Genomic DNA, 21889 nt, shown 5'->3' with positions numbered 1-21889 from the left:
AGGTTCAGTACCTGGGTTGGGAATGATTCCCTGGAGGAGGAAGATCCTCTGGAGGAGGAAATGGCCCACTCCAGTATTCTTGCCTGGGAAATCCCATGAACAGAGGAGCCTGGTGGGCTACAGCCCATGGAGTCGCAAAAGAGACATGACTGAACGACTAACCAACAGCTCCTTCTCCGTGATAGATTTAAGGAGTATGAAAAAAAAAACTTGAAAAATATTCTAAGAGAAATGCTCCAGGTATCTGAAATAGTGCAGGATGCATTCATCTTGGGATTCTATTCACTAGGCTTTTTTTGAGCATCTGAGTTTAGTGACTTAGATGTAAAGAATTGTGCAAAAGCCTACGGAAAACACCGAGATGGCTATGATGTGTCCCTGTCCCTCCAGGAATGAGTAATTGGGCAGGCGATGGCAGGTCATAAGCAGTACCCAGTGTGATATAACAGCAGATCAAGGTTGAAAGGCACAGAGTGAAGTGAGTGGCCTCAGAGCTGTAAGTCTAGAGAGGGCGGCCCCATGGCGGGGGTGCAGCCTGAGAGCAGGGAGGCAGGAAAGGGCGGAGTCGGAGGCAAGAGAGTGAGAAAGGAGGGCTCAGATAAACTTCAGCCTCAGCCCGGAGGGTAGACTGTGCTGAATTAGCCGATGGTGTTGTACCTGGGACAGCAGCTCAGGTGTGGTCTGGCTGACATGAGTGACGGGACAGCACAGATCTGCAGCAGGATGGCCCCATGTTTCAGAGGGTAGAAGAGACCCAGGTAAGGTGGGGAAAGCATAGGTGTTGAAGCAGGCGGCACCCAGAGCTACAGAGTAGGGCTCTGTGCTAATTAAGTGGGCTCAGTCAGCCACAGAAATCCCAGGATTCAGGGAGCCAGGAAGCCAGCAGTGCCCAGACATCGGGAAACAGTGTCCTGGAAGGAGGTCACTAAGGATCAGACTCTCAGCTTCCACCACAGCATCTCCAGCTAAGCATAGCCTAGGTTCAAGGTAGAGACTGGGCAGCAAAAGACAGCAGGGCCGTGTTCCACACAGAATATAAGACAGAGTGAAGCAGGAAAACGTGACCTGATGCTGAGTGTGATAATATGGAAATAGAGGGTCTTCTTCACCAGTTGTCAGGGTTAGGCTATCATCAGTTAGAGGACAGAGAGAGATTCAGAGACAGAGAAGGAGGCACTGGGGTATTCATGATTATGATGCCGTGACTCCTAAAAAATACTGTGCTAACCCGAGGGACACAGGAACCTGTGATGTGGGCCCCTGTCTTATCAGACAGGATTCAGCATAATTTGTGGTAATTGCACTTACTTGTCATCCTCTTTCATTTTCCAGACATGAATATATTGTCAGTGAATTAATGCTGAAATTATACCGCTCAAATGTCACAGTGATTTCAGAAGTACTGTGTGAGCTATAAAGTGCTTTATACACTTATTTTATGATTGTAAAAGGCTTCAAATAATACAAACCAAAAGTAGCACAGAGTTGGCTGAAAGCAAGTGCCGTTTCTAATACAGTTTTGATTTTATGGTCTGTTTCTTTTCTGCCTTCAGTGCTTTGGGCTTCTCGGGGTGAATGGAGCTGGGAAAACCACCACTTTCAAAATGCTGACCGGGGACCTGCGTCCAAGCTCGGGACACGCCGTCGTCAGGACTCCCATGGGGTAAAGTCCAGATTCCATCGCTTTACTGCCTGTAGAGATGATCATCAAGTCCAGAGAACCCCAGCCTCCCTGCCCATCCTGTGTTCTAAAGTCAGAGGAGGTCATTGCCTTCCAAATTTATTTCCAGTGACCACTGCTCACAAGAGGGGGAAAAAAGCCTCCAAAAGGGAATGAAACGGACTTGATGTTTCTGGTCAGAGGGTGGTGAAAGCAGCCCAGGGCCACCCCCTTCCGGTGGTAATGCTGGCTGCTCTGCCCCGTGGAACCCAGGTGGCTGGGAACAGCCAGGGGCTGGTTCTTCTGCTTTGCCATTGATTGGGTAGAGCTTCAGACGCGCTCACTGCAGTTTAGGGGCTGGAAGGGGCGGGTAGTTTTCATGTGTTTTGCCCCCAGACTTAGTCTTTCTGGCAGTTCAGCAATTTTCCATCTGCCCCATCTGTGTGCCATGCATTTGTGTCCTAGTAATCCTGTAGCTGTTCCCCACTCCCACCCTGGACCCTGCCCTTCTGCTTATCAATGCTGTGTGATAGGTCCCCGCATATATCTTTCTGCTTTTCCTGCTAGAGTGAATTAATTGTAACTTGATAATAGGTTTCAGAAACTTGTCACTGAACTGACATAAAGAAATCGACAGGCTTTGTGCTACGTTCTCTGAGGGTCATTATATAAACAGCCACCAAGCTCTCAGTTTCATAGCCTGTCTACCAGGAATCCTAGAGTTATCTCTTAATAGACTTGGAAATAATTTACCTGAGATTTTTATATATAGGTTCAAATAAAGTCATGGAAAAATTTTCAAAAATATAATAAGTACTCATTAATAATCTCGATGGGCATGAGTTTGAGTAAGCTCTGGGAGTTTGTGATGGACAGGGAGGCCTGGCGTGCTGCAATTCATGGGGTCACAAATAGTCAGACACGACTGAGCGATTGAACTGAACTGAAGTGAACTCATTAATTAGCTAATTTTTTTTGCATTGACAAACAGTTATCATCCATCTATGATGTGTCAGGCACCAGGAGGACAGAAATTTTTCCTCTAATCCTAAAATCCAGTGTTAATATTTGTATGTCTCCTGCGTGTTTAGTTTAAACATACATAGGTGTCTATGTGTATGTATCTAATTTTATCAGTTATCTGCATATGTGTATGTATGTCAAGTGTAGATGATTAAATTTGTGGAGAGAAGCATATTTTAAAATCAGACACGATTATAAAGATCATTGTGTAGACTTCATTTACACTTACTCCATGAACATTTCATAATCCTCTTCTGCAATTGTTATTAAAAGTTTTAATTTTTCACAAGCCTGGTGGGCAGGCAGTTTCATTGTTAGATTAATTTACATTTCTTTAATTACTCATGAACTTGACAGAGTGCTTTCCCCACATTTATCTGTTGCCTAGGGTTTCTTTCTGCCAATAGCCTGTCATGACTATGGTTCTTTTTTATAAGGTTGTCTTTTTTACTCATTAGGTAAGAGTTTTTAATATATTCATCTGGCAATATATTCACATATTCAATATCTTCAACATGCTTTGTATGTTTCAAGTATTACCTGTTAGTGGTTCCTTGTATTTTAATTTTGTTTTAAAAATTTGTGTATAGACATTCACAGGTTTGATAAGACAGTTTGTTCTTTTTTTCCTTTGTTATTTCTTCCTTTTTGAGTCTCAGAAAATTCTCTTTCTACGATGATAAAACTATTTTCTTTTCAGAGGCTTCTTTTCTACATTCATGTTTCTAATTTGCATGGAGTCTATGTTTGAATATATGGTGTAGTGGAAATATAATCTGATTTCTTATCCAATCCATGATTTGAGTTCCAGTTTGTCTGAGGCTATTTTCACAGCCATGTCTTTTGTCTGTCTTCTTCTTTGCACCGAGCTCTCAGCTAAGCTGGGACTCACTTTACCTTCTTCTGCTTCAGATGTATGCTGGTGAGTTGGTCCCACCTGACTGTCGTCCTAGTTTTTCATTTCCAGAATAATCTGGACTACTTTGGTACCTTTATGAGTTATTATTTTTAGAATCACTTTGGTAAGTTGTATAAAAGTGTCACAGTGTTTGAATCTTGATTGGAATGGAGTCAAATTTATTTTATACTTTGAAGAGATTTACATCTCTATGATTAGTTTGTCTTTATCTTTAACTCTGGTACAGAGCCATTCATTCAGGTCATTTAAAAAGCATCGTTTACTTGCTTTGCACTTTTCTCTGTAGAATCCTTGCATATCTGTTTTAGATCTGCAATGAATTTGTCTTCATCAGGAGGTAATTCATCTCTTGAAAGTGGAAAGTGTTAATTGTGTCAGATTCTGTGTGATCCTGTGGACTGTAGCCTACCACGCTCCTCTGTCCATGGAATTCTCCAGGCAAGAATGCTGGAGTAGGTTGTGATTTCCTTCTCCAGGGGATCTTCCTGACCCAGGGATTGAACCCGTGTCTCCTGTGTCTCCTGCATTGCAGGCAGATTCTTTACCCACTGAGCCACCTATACAGTAGTATATATGTCAATCCCAAACTCCTAATTTATCCCCCACTCCCACCCTTACCCTTTGGTAACCATTAGTTTCTTATGTCTGTGGATGTATTTCTGTTTTGCATATAAGTTATTTTTTTCAATGTAGAGAAAAAATGTAAAGCTGTTTTCACAATTCTCACTGGAGTTTTAGTTGACTTTATATTGCATTTATATTAATAGATTAACTTGAAAAGAACTGGTATGTGAATGTTGGTCTTTTCTGCAAGCCTTCTATATTTTCCATTCATTGAAATAAATCTAATTCCTTTAAAAAAGTATTTTATTCCATCCAGAATACAATATTTATCCTAGTAATTCATGAAAATCTTCCGTTTCTCCTATAGTAATGCTTCTGATTCCTATTTCCTTTTTGCTTTCCCTAAAACCATCCAAGCAATGTTCAATGGTAGTGTCTCTTACTCACCTAATAATAGTGTTTCTTTTTATTTTTTCCTTCCTCTATTTTTTTCTTCCAACTTTAATGGGATATAATGGACATACAGTATCATTTTATAAACCTGTGTAAATTTAAGGAGTACAGCATAATGGTGTACATATATCATGGGATGGCTTACATATATCATGAAATTATTATCACAGATTTAGTGATCATTGATCATCTCATATAGATATAAAATAAAAGAAAGAGAGAAAATTATGTTTTCTGTGCGATGAGAATTCTTAAGCTGTGTTCTCTTAACCACCGTCACGTGTAACAGATAGCAGTGCTAATTGTATTCACCCTGTTGTACATTTACATCCCTAATACTTATTTATCTTCTAACTGCACGTTTGTACCTTTTGGCTGCCTGCATCAGATTCCCCTTCCCCCCATTCCTGCCTCTGGTGACCCAGATCTCACCCCCCTTTCCACAAGTTTGTCATCTGAAGTATAGTTGACCTATAGCACTGTGCTAGCTCCGGGTGTGCAGCACAGTGATTAGCTATTTCCATACATTATAGCAATATCGCCAGGGTGATCTAGTTACCATCTGTCACCACGCAAAGTTATTATGTTATTATTGACTATATTCTCCACACTGAACATTTCATCCCTGTGACATATTTATGTCACAAATAAAAGGTTGTCGATTATCAATCTGTCCTTTTATTTCTGCAGCACACTCTATTTTGTCAGGAATTTAAATATTTTCTTATTTGTTAAATTTCATATATCATTTAAACTTAATGATTCATAACAAAACTAGTTGTTTTGTTAAAAAAATCTGATGTTAAATATGTACTATTAATTTGTTATCTTTTGGTCATTCAGTCATGTCTGACCCTGCGACCCCTGGGACTGGGCTCCTCTGTCCATAGGGTTTCTCGGGCAAGAATACTGGAGTGGGTTGCCATTTCCTCTTCCAGGGGATCTCCCCAACCCCCAGGGATGGAACCTGCGTCTCCTGCATTGGCAGGCAGCTTATTTACTGCTGAGCCACCGTGGAAGCCCTACTGCTAAGTTACTTCTGTTTTTTTGTTATTTTGACAACAAAATATTTCTCTCTTCTAATGAACCTATTTACTTTATTTATTTTTTGAGATCAGTTTTTATTGAAGTGTCATTGATTTACAGAGTAGTACTAGTTTCAGGTATGCAGCAGGTTGACTCAGTTACATGTATATTCACCATTTGTTATACGCTGCTTCTACGTAGAGCGCGTTACAGAGTGTTGAGTAGAGTTCCCTGTGCTATACAGTACGTCCTTATTAGTTAGCCGTTTTATCTATAGTAGTATGCGTATATCAATCCTGATTTCCCAATTTATCCTTCTCCCACCTTCCCGTTTGGTAACCATACATTTTTTGTACATCTATGACTCTATTTCTGTTTTGTAACCTGTTTACTTAATTTAAAATTTTAAGTACCTGCATGGAGTTATAACTATTATCATCTTAATATTTGTATTTTTACTCTCTCTGTACCTGTTTACTTGTGATTTTTTTTCTATTAAATTATCTTTGTACTTTCCAGACTATGACTATTTTACTTTAAAAAGAATGAAAGATTGAATTTACCTAGTAATTCAAATGTTTTTCAGTTTCCAAATTTATTCAGTTTTGTCATTTTTTAACAAAGGCACAGATCAGTTTATTTTACCCAAGTTTAAAATCAGTATTTAAAAAATAGATCTTCCATTTTATTTTGCGTCAGCCGAGAAAAACACACACCAGTTTTTCTAATTAACACCTTCTAAAAAAATCTTGTTTTTAAAATTTTACTTTATTTTTAAGCTTTTTATTTTGTATTGGAGCATAGCTGGTTAATAATGCTGTGGTAGTTTAGGTGCACAGCAGAGTTACTCAGCCGTACATATTCATGTACCGATTTCCCCCCAACTCTCCTCCCATCCAGGCTGGCACGTAGCATCGCGCTGGGCTCCTTGTGCTATACAGTAGGTCCTTGCTGGTTATCCATTGTAAACATAGCAGTGTGTACACGTCGCTCCCAGACTCCCCAGCTGTCCTTTCCCTCCATTCCCCCAGCAATCCTAAATTCACTCTCTAAGTCTCTGAGCCTGTTTTGTAGATAAGTTCATTTGTATCTTTTCTCTCTAGATTCCACATTAAGGGATGTCATGTGACACTTCTCTGTCTGACTTCACTCTCTGTGACAATCTCTAGGTTAAATTTTGTCCTTTTTATCAGCCTTTCTATCTTACTTTTCTCAGTTTAGTTTTGTTGTTTTATTTCTAGCATAATTTGAATGAATTGTAAAATCTTTTTCTTTATATAAATTACCAAACCAAGTCTATAGATATGTTTCTTTGTACAGCTTTATTTTAACCCTAAAAATTTCATAGGTGATATTATTGCCATCATTGCTCTGTACATAATATATATAATTTTGATTTCATCTTTCTAAAATGTACTTAGAAGAATATTTCTACTATCTCAAAATCTTGTGTTTCTTGGTTTAATATATTTTTTAAATGTCTTTAAAAATTTTTAGTTGAAGTTATAGAAAAGAACATTTCGATGAATTTTTACAAGGTGAAATACTTTTGTAATCTGTGTCTCTCTCAAGAAACAATTCAGGACTTTTGTTCAGTCGATCAGTCATGTCCCACTCTTTGCAACCCCATACTGCAGCACGCCAGGCTTCCCTGTCCATCACCAACTCCCGGAGCCTGCTCAAACTCATGTCCATTGAGTTGGTGATGTCATTCAACCACCTCTTCCTCTGTCATCTCCTTCTCCTCCTGCATTCAATCTTTCCCAGCATCAGGGTCTTTTCTAAAGAGTTGGCTCTTTGCATCAGGTGGCCAAAGTATTGGATCTTCAGCTTCCAATGAATATTCAGGACTGATTTCCTTTAGGGTTGACTGGTTTGATCTCCTTGCAGTCTAAGGGACTCAAGAGTCTTCTCCAACACCACAGTTCAAAAGCATCAATTCTTCAGTGCTCAGCCTTCTTTACGGTCCAACTCTCACATCCATGTATGACTACTAGGAAAACTATAGCTTTGACTATATGGATCTTTGTTGGCAAAGTAATGTCTCTGCTTTTTAATAATGCTGGCTAGGTTTATCTTAGCTTTTCTTCCATGGAGCAAGCATCTTTTAATTTCATGGCTGCAGTCACCATCTGCAGTGATTTTGGAGCCCAAGAAAATAAAGTATCTCAGTGTTTCCATCGTTTCTCCATCTATTTGCCATGAAGTGATGGGACCAGATCCGTGATCTTCATTTTTGGAATGTTGAGTTTTTCACTCTTCTCTTTCACTTTCATCAAGAGGCTCTTTAGTTCCTCTTTGCCTTCTGCCATAAGTGTGGTGTCATCTGCGTATCTGAGGTTATTGATATTTCTCCCAGAAATCTCGATTCCCGCTTGTGCTTCATCCAGTCCGGCATTTCCCATGATGTACTCTGCAAACAAGCAGTGTGACAATATACAGCCTTGACATACTTTGTTCCCAATTTTGAACCAGTCCGTTGTTCCATGTTTGGTTCTGACTTTTACTCCTTGACCTGTATGCAGGCTTCTCAGGACACAGGTGAGATGGTCTGATAGTCCCATCTTCACAGGACTGTTCCCCTTAAATCCCTATCCAGTCATTGTTCCCCTTCAGAGGTAACTCCAATTATATTTTTTAAAATGTAAATTAGTATATTATTACAAGGCAAACTTTTATCACCAAGACTCTAACCACGACCCAGAACTTTGGCAGGTAACCCAGAAGCCAGTCTGCCTGCCCTGTTCCAGCCACATCCCCTCTCTGCAGAGGATCCTGTGTGGCTTTATCATCTGAGATTGCCCTGGACATGAGCGCTTAGACTTGCTCATTTGTAAAGATCTCATAGGAGTTTTCAGAACCTCAGTTTTCAGGTCCCCCTCTTCCTTTCTTTCTTTCCTTTCTAATCTACCTTTGATTCTGTGCGGTTGGACTCAGAGGGAGCTGCCTGTGGATCACAAAATTGTGTACACCTGATGTGGCCTGAGGTGATGCTCTGTCCTGTTTCTTACAAGTTGCTGCTGGATCCAGAGTTATAATCAGTCTTTGGGTCTGTCCTTTGGCACAAGTAAGCAGGCAGTACTATTTTTATTTTTTGATTTTTCATCAGGAAACGTATAATATTTGGTCTTTCCCCCTTTTTTGATGCCTAATGCTAAGGTTAATGCATTAATTCATTGAAGATTGCAAAATGGTTATGTATTAACTCATCATTTTGTTTTCATTTACTAACTGGAATAATTTTATAAGGAGTTCCTGTTCCTATGTTTTATTTCAGTATCCAGGGGTATATTTCACATAAAAAAGGACAGTTAAATGCTTGCTTTTGTTTTTCCTTTCTATCTATTCAGTTTTCAAGATAATCAGTTGATTACAATCACCCTGAGAGGTAAAAAATTAGGTGTTGTTTGCTTGTTTGTATTTGGTTTTATTATTCTAATTTTATTCTGATAGATTTAGAATATATCAGACAATTACTTGTGCTTCATTATCCCTTTCACTTCTTTTTTTTCCCATTTATTTTTATTCATTCGAAGCGAATTACTTTAAATATTGTAGTGGTTTTTGCCATACATTGACATGAATCAGCCGTGGATTTACATGTGTTCTCCATCCTGATCCCCGCTCCCGCCTCCCTCTCCATCCCATCCCTCTGGGTCTTCCCAGTGCACCAGCCCTGAGCACCTGTCTCATGCATCCAACTTGGGCTGGAGATCTGTTTCACCCTTGATAGTATACTTGTTTCAATGCCGTTCCCTCTGAACATCCCACCCTCGCCTTCTCCCACAGAGTCTAAAAGTCTGTTCTGTACATCTGTGTCTCTTTTTCTGTTTTGCATATAGGGTTATTGTTACCATCTTTTTAAATTCCATGTATATGCATTAGTATACTGTATTGGTCTTTATCTTTCTGGCTTACTTCACTGTGTATAATGGGCTCCAGTTTCATCCATCTCATTAGAACTGATTCAAATGAATTCTTTTTAATGGCTGAGTAATATTCCATTGTGTATATGTACCAGAGCTTCCTTATCCATTCATCTGCAGATGGGCATCTAGGTTGCTTCCATGTCCTGGCTATTATAAACAGTGTTGTGATGAACATTGGGGTGCACGTGTCTCTTTCAGATCTGGTTTCCTCGGTGTATATGCCCAGAAGTGGGATTGCTGGGTCATATGGCAGTTCTCTTTCCAGTTTTTTAAGAAATCTTCACACTGTTCTCCATAGCGGCTATGCTAGTTTGCATTCCCACCAACAGTGTGTAAGAGGGTTCCCTTTTCTCCACACCCTCTCCAGCATTTATTGCTTGTAGACTTTTGGATAGCAGCCATTTCTGACTGGCGTGTAATGGTACCTCATTGAGGTTTTGATTTGCATTTCTCTGATAATGAGTGATGTTGAGCATCTTTTTATGTGTTTGTTAGCCATCTGTATGTCTTCTTTGGAGAAATGTCTGTTTAGATCTTTGGCCCATTTTTTGATTGGGTCATTTATTTTTCTGGAATTGAGCTGCAGGAGCTGCTTATATATTTTTGAGATTAGTCCTTTGTCTGTTTCTTCATTTGCTATTATTTTCTCCCAATCTGAAGGCTATCTTTTCAGCTTGCTTATAGTTTCCTTTGTTGTGCAAAAGCTTTTAAGTTTCATTAGGTCCCATTTGTTTATTTTTGCTTTTGTTTCCAATATTCTGGGAGGTGGGTCATAGAGGATCCTGCTGTGATTTATGTCGGAGAGTGTATTGCCTATGTTCTTCCTTAGGAGTTTTATAGTTTCTGGTCTTACGTTTAGATCTTTAATCCATTTTGAGTTTATTTTTGTGTATGGTGTTAGAGAGTGTTCTAGTTTCATTCTTTTCCAAGTGGTTGACCAGTTTTCCCAGCACCACTTTTTAAAGAGGTTGTCTTTTTTTCCATTGTATATTCTTGCCTGCTTTGTCGAAGATAAGGGGTCCATAGGTACGTGGATTTATCTCTGGGCTTTCTGTTCTGTTCCATTGATCTATATTTCTGTCTTTGTGCCAGTACCATACTGTCTTGATGACTGTGGCTTTGTAGTAGAGTCTGAAGTCAGGCAGGTTGATTTCTCCAGTTCCATTCTTCTTTCTCAAGATTGCTTTGGCTATTCAAGGTTTTTTGTATTTCCATACAAATTGTGAAATTATTTGTTTTAGTTCTGTGAAGAATACTGTTTGTAGCTTGATAGGGATTGCATTGAATCTATAGATTGCTTTGTTTAGTATACTCATTTTCACAATATTGATCCTTCTAATCCATGAACATGGTATATTTCTCTATCTGTTTGTGTCCTCTTTGATTTCTTTCATTAGTGTTTTATAGTTTTCTATGTATAGGTTTTTTGTTTCTTACCAAATATTTAGAGAAGAGCTAGCACCTATCTTACTCAAACTCTTCCAGAAAATTGCAGAAGAAGGTAAACTTCCAAACTCATTCTATGAGGCCACCATCACCCTAATTCCAAAACCAGACAAAGATGCCACAAAAAAAGAAAACTACAGGCCAATATCACTGATGAACATAGATGCAAAAATCCTTAACAAAATTCTGGCAAACAGAATCCTACAACATATTAAAAAGATCATACATCATGACCAAGTGGGCTTTATCCCAGGAATGCAAGGATTCTTTATATCTGCAAATCAATCAATGTAATACACCACATTAACAAACTGAAAGATAAAAACCATATGATTATTTCAATAGATGCAGAAAAAGCCTTTGACAAAATTCAGCATCCCTTTCACTTCTTAAGATGGCATTTTTCCTGCATCTCCCCATTCCTCCAGTCTGGTTTCCTTATCCTTGTACTAGGAATGATGTTCTTAGATGTCAGAGATTCATAGAGGTCTGATGTCCAGCAGCTCGTGTGCACTCCTCATGCAAGGAATGTTCCCATTCTTGGCTTCTGTGAGGTCAGTTGGAGACCTGAAATCATATCTGTCTTACTCCAAAGACTATATGTCTAATTGTTCTGTTATCTGTTGGCTCTTGTTTGTTTTGTTTTTAATTTAAGTTTTGTTTTATGTTATAGTTAATTTGTATGGGCTCTTAACTGTTATAATCATTGCTGTCTGTGGACAGAGGCTGTATTAAACTTTGGTGAGTCTGTGACAATTGATTAAAAAGTCAGTATTTGGAACTAATTATGTTCAAGAACAGAGAATAGAAAGAATTGATCAGCTGAGTGAGTGAGTGAGGTCTGTGGAGGTAGGGCTGTAGATCCTAGTTATTACCCTGAAAGGGAACCAAGCCCTGTGCACCCGAGGCTCTCAGCGGGTATGTTGCTCATTTTCCTATGCAGTCATGCAAGTAGAAGGTGCTTTGCTGATTCTGAGGTGCCTTTTCCCCTCCCGTTGCTCTATTTGCAAGTGCATGTGTGCTCAGTTGCTTAGCTGTGTCCGACTCTCTGTGACCCCATGGATTGCAGTACACCAGGCTTCTCTGTCCGTGGCGATTCTCCAGGCAAGAATGCTGGAGTGGGTTGCCAGTTCCTTCTCCAGGGGATCTTCCTGACATAGGAATTGAACCTGAGTCTCCTGCCATGGCAGGTGAATATTTTACCATGGCGCCACTAGGGAAGACCCAAAGAGAACAATATTACTGCTTATTTGAACAATAGGTGCATGTGTGCTCAGTTACTAAGTATATATGGCCAAAAGGATCAGAATTTCAAAAGAAAACAGAAGTATGTGGTTTATTTTTTCAGCCCTGCAAGACTGAGTCTCTCCTTAATAATCCCATTCTGTCATTTGTCAAGTAATTGGAAAATGAAATTCAAATAGCTGATCTTGAAAGGAAGAATAAATTTACATCCTTATAATGGTCTGTAAGACCCTTATTATGCTACATATCTGTGTAATTAGTTTAATTATAGCTAGGTCACACTTGCATTAATTTTATTTTTAACCTTGATTATTTGTAGTGTTAATTGTACATTGGTATTCAAGGGATTAAATGGATAATTAGAACACAATGGAATTTTTAACAATTTAGGGAGTCGGTATATACCTTTTCTGCCTAGGAAGCTCATAATTTAACTGTTACCTAATTGAAACACAGCAATTCATTCATTTGTTAGATTAGGGCTCCTTTGGCCTCTCCTTTGAAATTATGTTATCAGAAATAGTTGCGTTTTCCAATTTATTAATTTTTGTGATTGCTTGTCCTAAAACTTGAGAATATTGCCGCTGTTTAGTTGCTATGTTTGACTCTTTTCAACCCTATGAATTGTAGCCTGCCAGGCTCCTCTGTCTGTGGGAATTCTCTAGGCAAGAATACTGGAGTGGGTTGCCATGTCCTCCTCCAGGGTATCTTCCTAATCCAGGAATCAAACCTGGAGGTTTCTTTTCCACTGAGCCACCAGAGAAGCCCAAACATGAGAATATTATGTGATTATTAGGATTTGGTTTAAAGGTTAGGAGCTCCTGGCACAATGACAGCAGTCACTAAGTGGAAGACTGCAGGCCAAACCCCACCCACCCTGTTGTTAGTTGAGCACAGTGTTCAAGTGCTGACCAGCTCTGTGTTGTGGGCTCGGCTTCCTCCACCTTGTCTCATAATTATAACAACCTTGAGAGGAGGCTGTTACCCTAATTTGAGGGAGAAAGAATCTGAGATTCACAGTACTCGAGTGGAGGACAGAAGGCAGACTTCCCGGGAGGAGCAGAGGACTTGAATCCATGCTCATGACATATTGTCAGCAAATAACTGATGATTGGAATCTGGGCCCATTATTGGGACACCAGGCTCACAGGAGACTGAGGTGCTGACTAAGAGCCCAGCTGACCTGACCTGGTCCCTCCTAGAATGAGCTCAGATTTGGAGGCTTCTCAGGGGGTGTAAAGCAGCTTTGGGAAAGGACCTGTGCATGCTGAATGTGTTTATAAGTCATATCCCATCAGCGTTGTGGAGGCTGTACCATTTTTTTTTTTTTTGCTGGTCCTACTGATAGAGATTAAAGTAAAAGATAAAAGATAAACTTAGTCACTCAGTCCTGTCTGACTCATTGTGACCCCATGGACTGCAGCACGCCAGGCCTCCCTGTTCATCACCAACACCCGGAGCCTACTCAAACTCATGTCCATTGAGTTGGTGCCATCCAACCATCTCATCCTCTGTCGTCCCCTTCTTCTCCTGCCTTCAATCTTTCCCAGCATCAGGGTCTTTTCCAAGGAGTCAGTTCTTCGCCAAAGTACTGGAGCTTCAGCTTCAGCACCTGTCCTTCCAACGAATATTCAGTACTGATTTCCTTTAGGATTGACTGATTTGATTTCCTTGCTGTCCAAGGGACTCTGAAGAGTCTTCTCCAACACCACGGTTCAAAAGCATCAATTCTTCAGCGCTCAGCTTTCTTTATGGTCCAACTCTCACATCCATACATGACTAGTGGAAAAACCATAGCTTTGACTATATGTACCTTTGTCATCAAAGTAATGTCTCCGCTTTTTAATATGCTGTCTAGGTCAGTCATAGCTTTTCATCCAAGAAGCAAGCATCTTTTAATTTCATGGCTGTGATCACTATCTGCAGTGATTTTGGAGCCCCCCAAAATAAAGTCTGTCACTGTTTCCGTTGCTTCCCCATCTGTTTGCCATGAAGTGATGGGACCAGATGCCATAATCCTGGTTTTTTGAATGTTGAGTTTTGAGCCAGCTTTTTCACTCTCCTCCTACACTTTCATCAAGAGGCTCTTTAGTTCTTCTTTGCTTTCTGCATATCTGAGTTTATTATTATTTCTCCTGGCAGTCTTGATTTCAGCTTGTGCTTCATCTAGCCCTGCATTTCATATAATGTACTCTGCATGTGATTTAAATAAGCAGAGTGATAATACACAGCCTTAATGTAATTCTTTCCCAGTTAGAACCAGTCCATTGTTCTGTGTCCAGTTCTAACTGTTGCTTCTTGACCTGCATGCATGTTTCTTAGGAGACAGGTAACGTGGTCTGGTATTCTCATCTCTTGAAGAATTTTCCACAGCTTGCTGTGATCCACAGAGGCAGAGGCTTTAGCATAGTCCATGAAGCAGAAGTAGATGTTTCTCTGGAATTCTCTTACTTTTTCTTTGATCCAAAAGAAACAGATGTTGGCAATTTGATCTCTGGTTCTTCTGCCTCTTCTAAGTCCTGCTTGAACATCTGGAAGTTCATGATTCATGTACTGTTGAAGCCTGGCTTGGAGAATTTTGAGCATTACTTTGCTAGTGTATGAAAGTGAAGTCGCTCAGTTGTGTCTGACTCTTTGCAACCCCGTGGACTGTAACCTACCAGGCTCCTCCATCCATGGGATTCTCCAGGCAAGGATACTGGAGTGGGTTGCCATTTCCTTCTCCAGGGATCTTCCTGACCCAGGGATCGAACCTGGGTCTCCCGCATTGCAGACAGATGCTCAGATGAGATGAGTGCAATTGTGAAGTAGTTTGAACATTCTCTGGCATTGCCTTTTTTTGGGATTGGAATGAAAACTTTTCCAGCCCTGTGGCCACTGCTGAGTTTTCCAAATTTGCTGGCATATTAAGTGCATACTTTAACAGCATCATCTTTTAGGATTTGAAGTAGCTCAACTGGAATTCTATCACCTCCACTAGCTTTGTTTATAGTGATGCATCTTACAGCCTGCTTGACTTCGCATTACAGGATGTCTGGCTCTAGGTGAGTGATCACACCATTGTGGTTATCTGGGTCATTAAGATCCCTTTTGTATAGTTCTGTGTATTCTTGCCACCTTTTTTCAATATGTTCTGCTTCTGTTAGATCCATATCTTTTCTGTCCTTTATTGTGACCATCTTTACATGAAATGTTCCCTTGGTATCTCTAATTTTCTTGAAGAGATCTCTAGTCTTTCCCAGTCTGTTGTTTTCCTTTCTTCTTTCTTTCTTTTTTTTTAACATCGATCACTGAAGAAAGCTTTCTTATCTCTCCTTACTATTCCTTGGAACTCTGCATTCAGATGGGTATATCTTTCTTTTTATCCTTTTCTTTTTGCTTCTCTTTTCTCAGCTCTTTGTAAGGCCTCCTCAGACAACCATTTTGCCTTTTTGCATTTCTTTTTCTTGGGGATGTTTTTGATCACTGCCTTCTGTAGAATGTCACAAACCTCCATCTGTTGTACTTCAGGCATTCTGTCTATCAGATCTGATACCTTGGAATCTGTCTGTTGCTTCCACTGTATAATCATAAGGGATTTGATTTAGGTCATACCTGAATGGTCTAGTGGTTTTCCCTACTTTATTCAATTTAAGTCTGAATTTGGCAATAAGGAGTTCATGAGCTGAGCCACAGTCAGCTCCCGGTCTTGTTTTTGCTGACTGTACAGAGCTTCTCCTTCTTTGGCTGCACAGAATATAATCAGTCTGATTTCGGTGTTGACCATCTGGTGATGTCCATGTGTAGAGTCTTCTCTTGTGTTGTTGGAAAAGGGTGTTTACTATGACCAGTGCATTCTCTTGGAAAAACTGTTAGCCTTTGCCCTGCTTTCTTTTGTACTGCAAGGCAAAACTTTCTTGTTACTCCAGGTGTTTCTTGACTTCCTACTTTTGCATTCCAGTCCCCTATGATGAAAAGAAAATCTTTTTGGGGTGTTAGTTCTAGAAGGTCATGTAGGTCTTCATAGGACGGTTCAACTTCAGCTTCTTCAGCGTTACTAGTTGGGACATAGACTTGGATTACCGTGATATTGAATGATTTGCCTTGGAAACGAACAGAGATCATTCTGTCGTTTTTGAGAATGCACCCAAGTACTGCATTTCAAATGCTTTTGTTGACTATGATGGCTACTGCATTTCTTCTAAGGGATTCCTGCCCACAGTAGTGGATATAATGGTCATCTGAGTTAAATTCACCCATTCCAGTCCATTTTAGTTCACTGATTGCTAAAATGTTGATGTTCACTCTTGTCATCTCCTATTCGACCACTTCTAATTTGCCTTGATTTATGGACCTGTTATGCCAGGTTCCTATGCAATATTGTTCTTTACAGCATTGGACTTTACTTTCACCCCCAGTCACACCCACACCTGGGGATTCTTTCCACACTGGCTCAGCCTCTTCATTCCTTCTGGAGCTATTTCTCTGTTTTTCTCCAGTAGCATATTGGGCATCTACTGACCTGGGGAGTTCATCTTTCAGTTTCATCGCTTTTGTCTTTTCATACGCTTCATTAGGTTCTCAAGGCAATAATGCTGAAGTGATTTGCCATTCCCTTCTCCAGGGGACCATGTTTTGTTAGAACACTCCACCTTGATCCATCTGTCTTGGGTGGCCCTACGTGGCATAACTCATAGTTTCATTGAGTTAGACAAGGCTGTGATCCATGTGATCATTTTGGTTAGTTTTCTGTGATTGTGGTTTTGATTCTATCTGCCTTCTGATCGATGAGGATAAAAAGCTTGTGGAGGCTTCTTGATGGGAGGAACTGGCTGTGGGGCATACCCAGTCTTGCTCTGATTGGCAGGGCCATGCTAAGTAAATCTTTAATCCACTTTTCTGCTATGGTTGGGGCTGTGTTCCCTCCCTATAGTTTGGCCTGAGGTCAAACTGTGGTAGGGGCAATGGTGGAAGTTCTGTAATCAAATCCCACTGGCCTTCAAAGTCAAATTTCCTGGGGGTTCTCAGTCCCTTTGCCAGATCTCCAGGTGGGAAATCTGTCTGGGCCCTAGAACTTTTTCAAAAGTACGAGAACTTCCTTGGTGTAATTGTTCTCCAGTTTGTGGGTCGTCTGCTCAGTGGCTTTATGGTGGGGCTAATGGAGACCTCTTCTAAGAGGACTTATGCCAAATGCCATGCCTCCCAGGTCTGCTGCAGCCTGAGCCCCTGTCCCCATGGCAGGCCACTGATGACCCATGCCTCTGCAGGAGACACTCAAACACTCAAAGGCAGGTCTCACTCAGTCTCTTGTGGGGGTCATTGCTCCTTTCCCTGGGTCCTGATGCATACAAGCATTTTGTCTGCCACTCTGAGCATCTCTGGTGGATGTGAAGTTTGATTCTAAACATGATTGTGCCTCTCTGACCATCCTGCTGAGGCTTCGCGTTTACCCTTGGATACGGGGTATCTTTTTTCAGTGGGCTCAAACATTCTCTTGTCGATGGTTGTTCAGTAGCTAGTTGTAATTTTGGTGGTCTCAAAGGAGAAGATGAGTGCACTAGTAGTAAAGAATCGCCTATATATTTATATATCCCATGTCAAGTATGTTTTTTATATTAAATATATATTACACATATTAATATATGGCATAAAACACATGGCAGAAAGAAGAACTAAAGAGCCTCTTGATGAAAGTGAAAGAAGAGAATGAAAAAGTTGGCTTAAAGCTCAACATTTAGAAAACTAAGATCATGGCATCCGGTCCCATCACTTTATGGCAAATAGATGGGGAAACAGTGGAAACAGGGGCTGACTTTATTTTTTGGGGCTCCAAAATCACTGCAGACGGTGATTTCAGCCATGAAATTAAAAGACGCTTACTCCTTGGAAGGAAAGTTATGACCAACCCAGGCAGCATATTAAAAAGCAGAGACCTTACTTTGCCAACAAAGGTCCATCTAGTCAAGGCTATGGTTTTTCCAGTAGTCATGTATAGATGTGAGAGTTGGACTGTGAAGAAAGCTGAGCACAGAAGAATTGATGCTTTTGAACTGTGGTGTTGGAGAAGACTCTTGAGAGTCCCTTGGACTGCAAGTAGATCCAACCAGTCCATCCTGAAGGAGATCAGTCCTGAGTGTTCATTGGAAGAACTGATGTTGACACTGAAACTCCAATATTTTGGCCACCTGATGCCAAAGTATTTGACTTTGACTTTGTTCTCCATAGAGGCTGCACTAGTTTGCATTCCCACCAACAGTGTAAGAGGATTCCCTTTTCTCCGCACTCTATCCAGCATTTATCTTTCGTAGACTTTTTGGTAGCAGCCATTCTGACTGGTGTGAGATGGTACCTCATTGTGGTTTTGATTTGCATTTCTCTGATAATGAGTGATGTTGAGCATCTTTTTATGTGTTTGTTAGCCATCTGTATGTCTTCTTTGGAGAAATGTCTGTTTAGTTCTTTGGCCCATTTTTGGATTGGGTCATTTATTTTTCTGGAATTGAGCTGCAGGAGTTGCTTATATATTTTTGAGATTAATTCTTTGTCAGTTGCTTCATTTGCTATTATTTTCTCCCATTCTGAAGGCTGTGTTTTTACCTTGCTTATAGTTTCCTTTGTTGTGCAAAAGCTTTTAAGTTTGATTAGGTCCCATTTGTTTATTTTTGCTTTTATTTCCATTACTCTGGCAGGTAGGTCTTAGGGGATCCTGCTATGATTTACATCAGAGAGTATTATGCCTGTGTTTTCCTCTACGAGTTTTATAGTTTCTGGTCTTATGTTTAGATTTTTAATCCATTTTGAGTTTATTTTTGTGTATGGTGTTCGAAAGTGTTCTAGTTCATTCTATTACAAGTGTTTGACCAGTTTTCCCAGCACCACTTGTTAAAGAGATTGTCTTTTCTCCATTGTATATTCTTGCCTCCTTTGTCAAAGATGAGGTGTCCATAGGTGTGTGGATTTATCTCTGGGCTTTCTATTTTGTTCCATTGATTTATGCTTCTCTCTTAGTGCCAATACCATACTGTCTTAATGACTGTAGCTTTGTAGGTTTAGTCTGAAGTCAGGCAGATTGATTCCTCTAGTTCCAGCAATCTTTCTCAAGAGTGCTTTGGCTATTCGAGATTTTTTATATTTCCATACAAATTGTGAAATTATTTGTTCTAGTTTTCTGAAAAATACCATCGGTAGCTTGATAGGGATTGCACTGAATCTATAGATTGCTTTGGGTAGCATACTCATTTTCACTGTATTGATTCTTTTGATCCATGAATATGGTATATTTCTCCATCTATTTGCATCATCCTTGATTTCTTTCATCAGTGTTTTATAGTTTTCTATATAGAGGTCTTTTGTTTCTTTAGGTAGATTTGTTCCTAAGTATTTTATTCTTTTCATTGCAATAGTGAATGGAATTATTTCCTTAATTTCTCTTTCTGTTTTCTCGTTGTTAATGTATAGGAATGCAAGGGATTTCTGTGTGTTAATTTTATATCCTGTAACTCTACTGTATTCATTGATTAGCTCTAGTAATTTTCTGGTGGAGTCTTTAGGGTTTTCTATGTAGAGGATCATGTCATCTGCAAACAGGAGAGTTTTACTTCTTCTTTGCCAATCTGGACTCCTTTTATTTCTTTGTCTTCTCCGAATGCTGTGGCTAAAACTTCCAAAACTATGTTGAATAGTAATGGTGAGCATGGGCACTCTTGTCTTGCTTCTGACTTTAGGGGAAATGCTTAAAATTTTTCACCATTGAGGATAATGTTTGCTGTGGGTTTATCATATATAGCTTTTATTATGTTGAGATATGTTCCTTCTATTCCTGCTTTCTGGAGAGTTGTTATCATAAATAGATGTTGAATTTTGTCAAAGGCTTTCTCTGCATCTATTGAGATAATCATATGGTTTTTACCTTTCAATTTATTAATGTGATGTATCACATTGATTGATTGATTTATTAAAGAATGCTTGCATCCCTGGGATAAAGCCCACTTGGTCATGTTGTATGATCTTTTTAATATGTTATTGGATCCTGTTTGCTAGGATTTTGTTAAGGATTTTTGCATCTATGTTCATCAGTGATATTGGCCCATAGTTTTCTTTTTTGTGGCATCTTTGGTTTTGTTATTAGGGTGATGGTGGCCTCATAGAATGAGTTTGAAAATTTACCTCCCTTTGCAATTTTCTGGAAGAGTTTGCGTAGCATAGATGTTAGCTCTTCTCTAAAATTTTGGTAGAATTCAGCTGTGAAGCCGTCTGGTCCTGGGCTTTTATTTGCTGGAAGATTTCTGATTATATTTTCAATTTCTGTGCTTGTGATGGGTCTGTTAAGATTTTCTATTTCTTTCTGGTTCAGTTTTGGACAGTTATACTTTTCTAAGAATTTGTCCATTTCTTCCAAGCTGCCCATTTTATTGTCATATAGTTGCTGATAGTAGTCTTATGATCCTTTGTATTTCTGTGTTGTCTGTTGTGATTTCTCCATTTTCATTTCTAATTTTGTTGATTTGATTCTTCTCCCCTTTTTTCTTGATGAATCTGGCTAACAGTTTGTCTATTTTATTTATCTTCTCAAAGAATCAGCTTTTAGCTTTTTTGATTTTGACTATGGTCTCCTTTGTTTCTGTTGCATTTATTTCTGCCCTAATTTTTATGAATTCTTTCCTTTTACTAACCCTGGGGTGCTTCATTTCTTCTTTTTCTAGTTGCTTTAGGTGTATAGTTAGGTTATTTATTTGATTTTTCTCCTGTTTCTTGAGGTAGGCTTGTATTGCTATGAACCTTCCCCTTAGCACTGCTTTTACTGTATCCCATAGGTTTTGGGTTGTTGTATTTTCATTTTCATTCATTTCTAAGCATATTTTGATTTATTTTTTGAGTTCTTCTGTGACTCGTTGGTTATTCAGAAGAGTGTTGTTTAGCCTCCATATGTTTGTGTTTTTAACAGTTTTTTTTTCCCTGTAGTTGACATCTAATGTTACCGCATTGTGATCAGAAAAGATGCTTGAGGTGATTTCAATTTTCTTGAATTTACCAAGGCTAGATTTATGGTCCAGGATGTGATCTGTCCTGGAGAAGGTTTCATGTGCACTGGAGAAAAAGGTGAAATTCATTGTTTTAGGGTGAAATGTCCTATAGGTATCAATAAGGTCTAACTGGTCCATTGTATCATTTAAAGTTTGTGTTTCCTTGCTAATTTTCTGTTTAGTTGATCTATCCATAGTTGTGAATGGGGTATTAAAGTCTCCCACTATTATTGTGTTACTATTAATTTCCTCTTTCATACTCATTAGTGTTTGCCGTACATATTGCAGTGCTCCTATGTTGGGTGCATATATATTTATCATTGTTATATGTTCTTCTTGGATTGATCCTTTGATCATTATGTAGTGTCCTTCTTTGTCTCTTTTCACAGCCTTTATTTTAAAGTCTGTTTTATCTGATATGAGTATTGCTACTCCTGCTTTCTTTTGGTCTCCATTTGTGTGAAATATCTTTTCCAGCCCTTCACTTTCAGTCTGTATGTGTCCCTAGGTTTGAGATGAGTCTCTTGTAGACAGCATATATAGGGGTCTTGTTTTTGTATGCATTCAGTCAGTCTTTGTTTTTTGGTTGGGGCATTCAACCCATTTACATTTAAGGTAATTA

The 21889-nt window shown here is 39.5% G+C and overlaps 1 protein-coding gene across 2 annotated transcripts in view; it reads left to right on the top strand.

The window, feature by feature from the left end:
- Nucleotides 1-21889, top strand: part of ABCA13 (ATP binding cassette subfamily A member 13) — a 417355-nt gene that overhangs the window by 320592 nt on the left and 74874 nt on the right. For both annotated transcript variants that reach the window (XM_043462544.1, XM_043462545.1), the window contains one exon: nt 1554-1663. In XM_043462544.1, the coding sequence (XP_043318479.1) occupies nt 1554-1663 (110 nt within the window). The remainder of the gene's footprint in view (nt 1-1553; nt 1664-21889) is intronic.

This window comes from Cervus canadensis, chromosome 3 (assembly GCF_019320065.1).
Source record: "Cervus canadensis isolate Bull #8, Minnesota chromosome 3, ASM1932006v1, whole genome shotgun sequence".
Classification (NCBI taxonomy): domain Eukaryota; kingdom Metazoa; phylum Chordata; class Mammalia; order Artiodactyla; family Cervidae; genus Cervus; species Cervus canadensis.
This window is presented reverse-complemented; position numbering and strand designations above follow the sequence as displayed.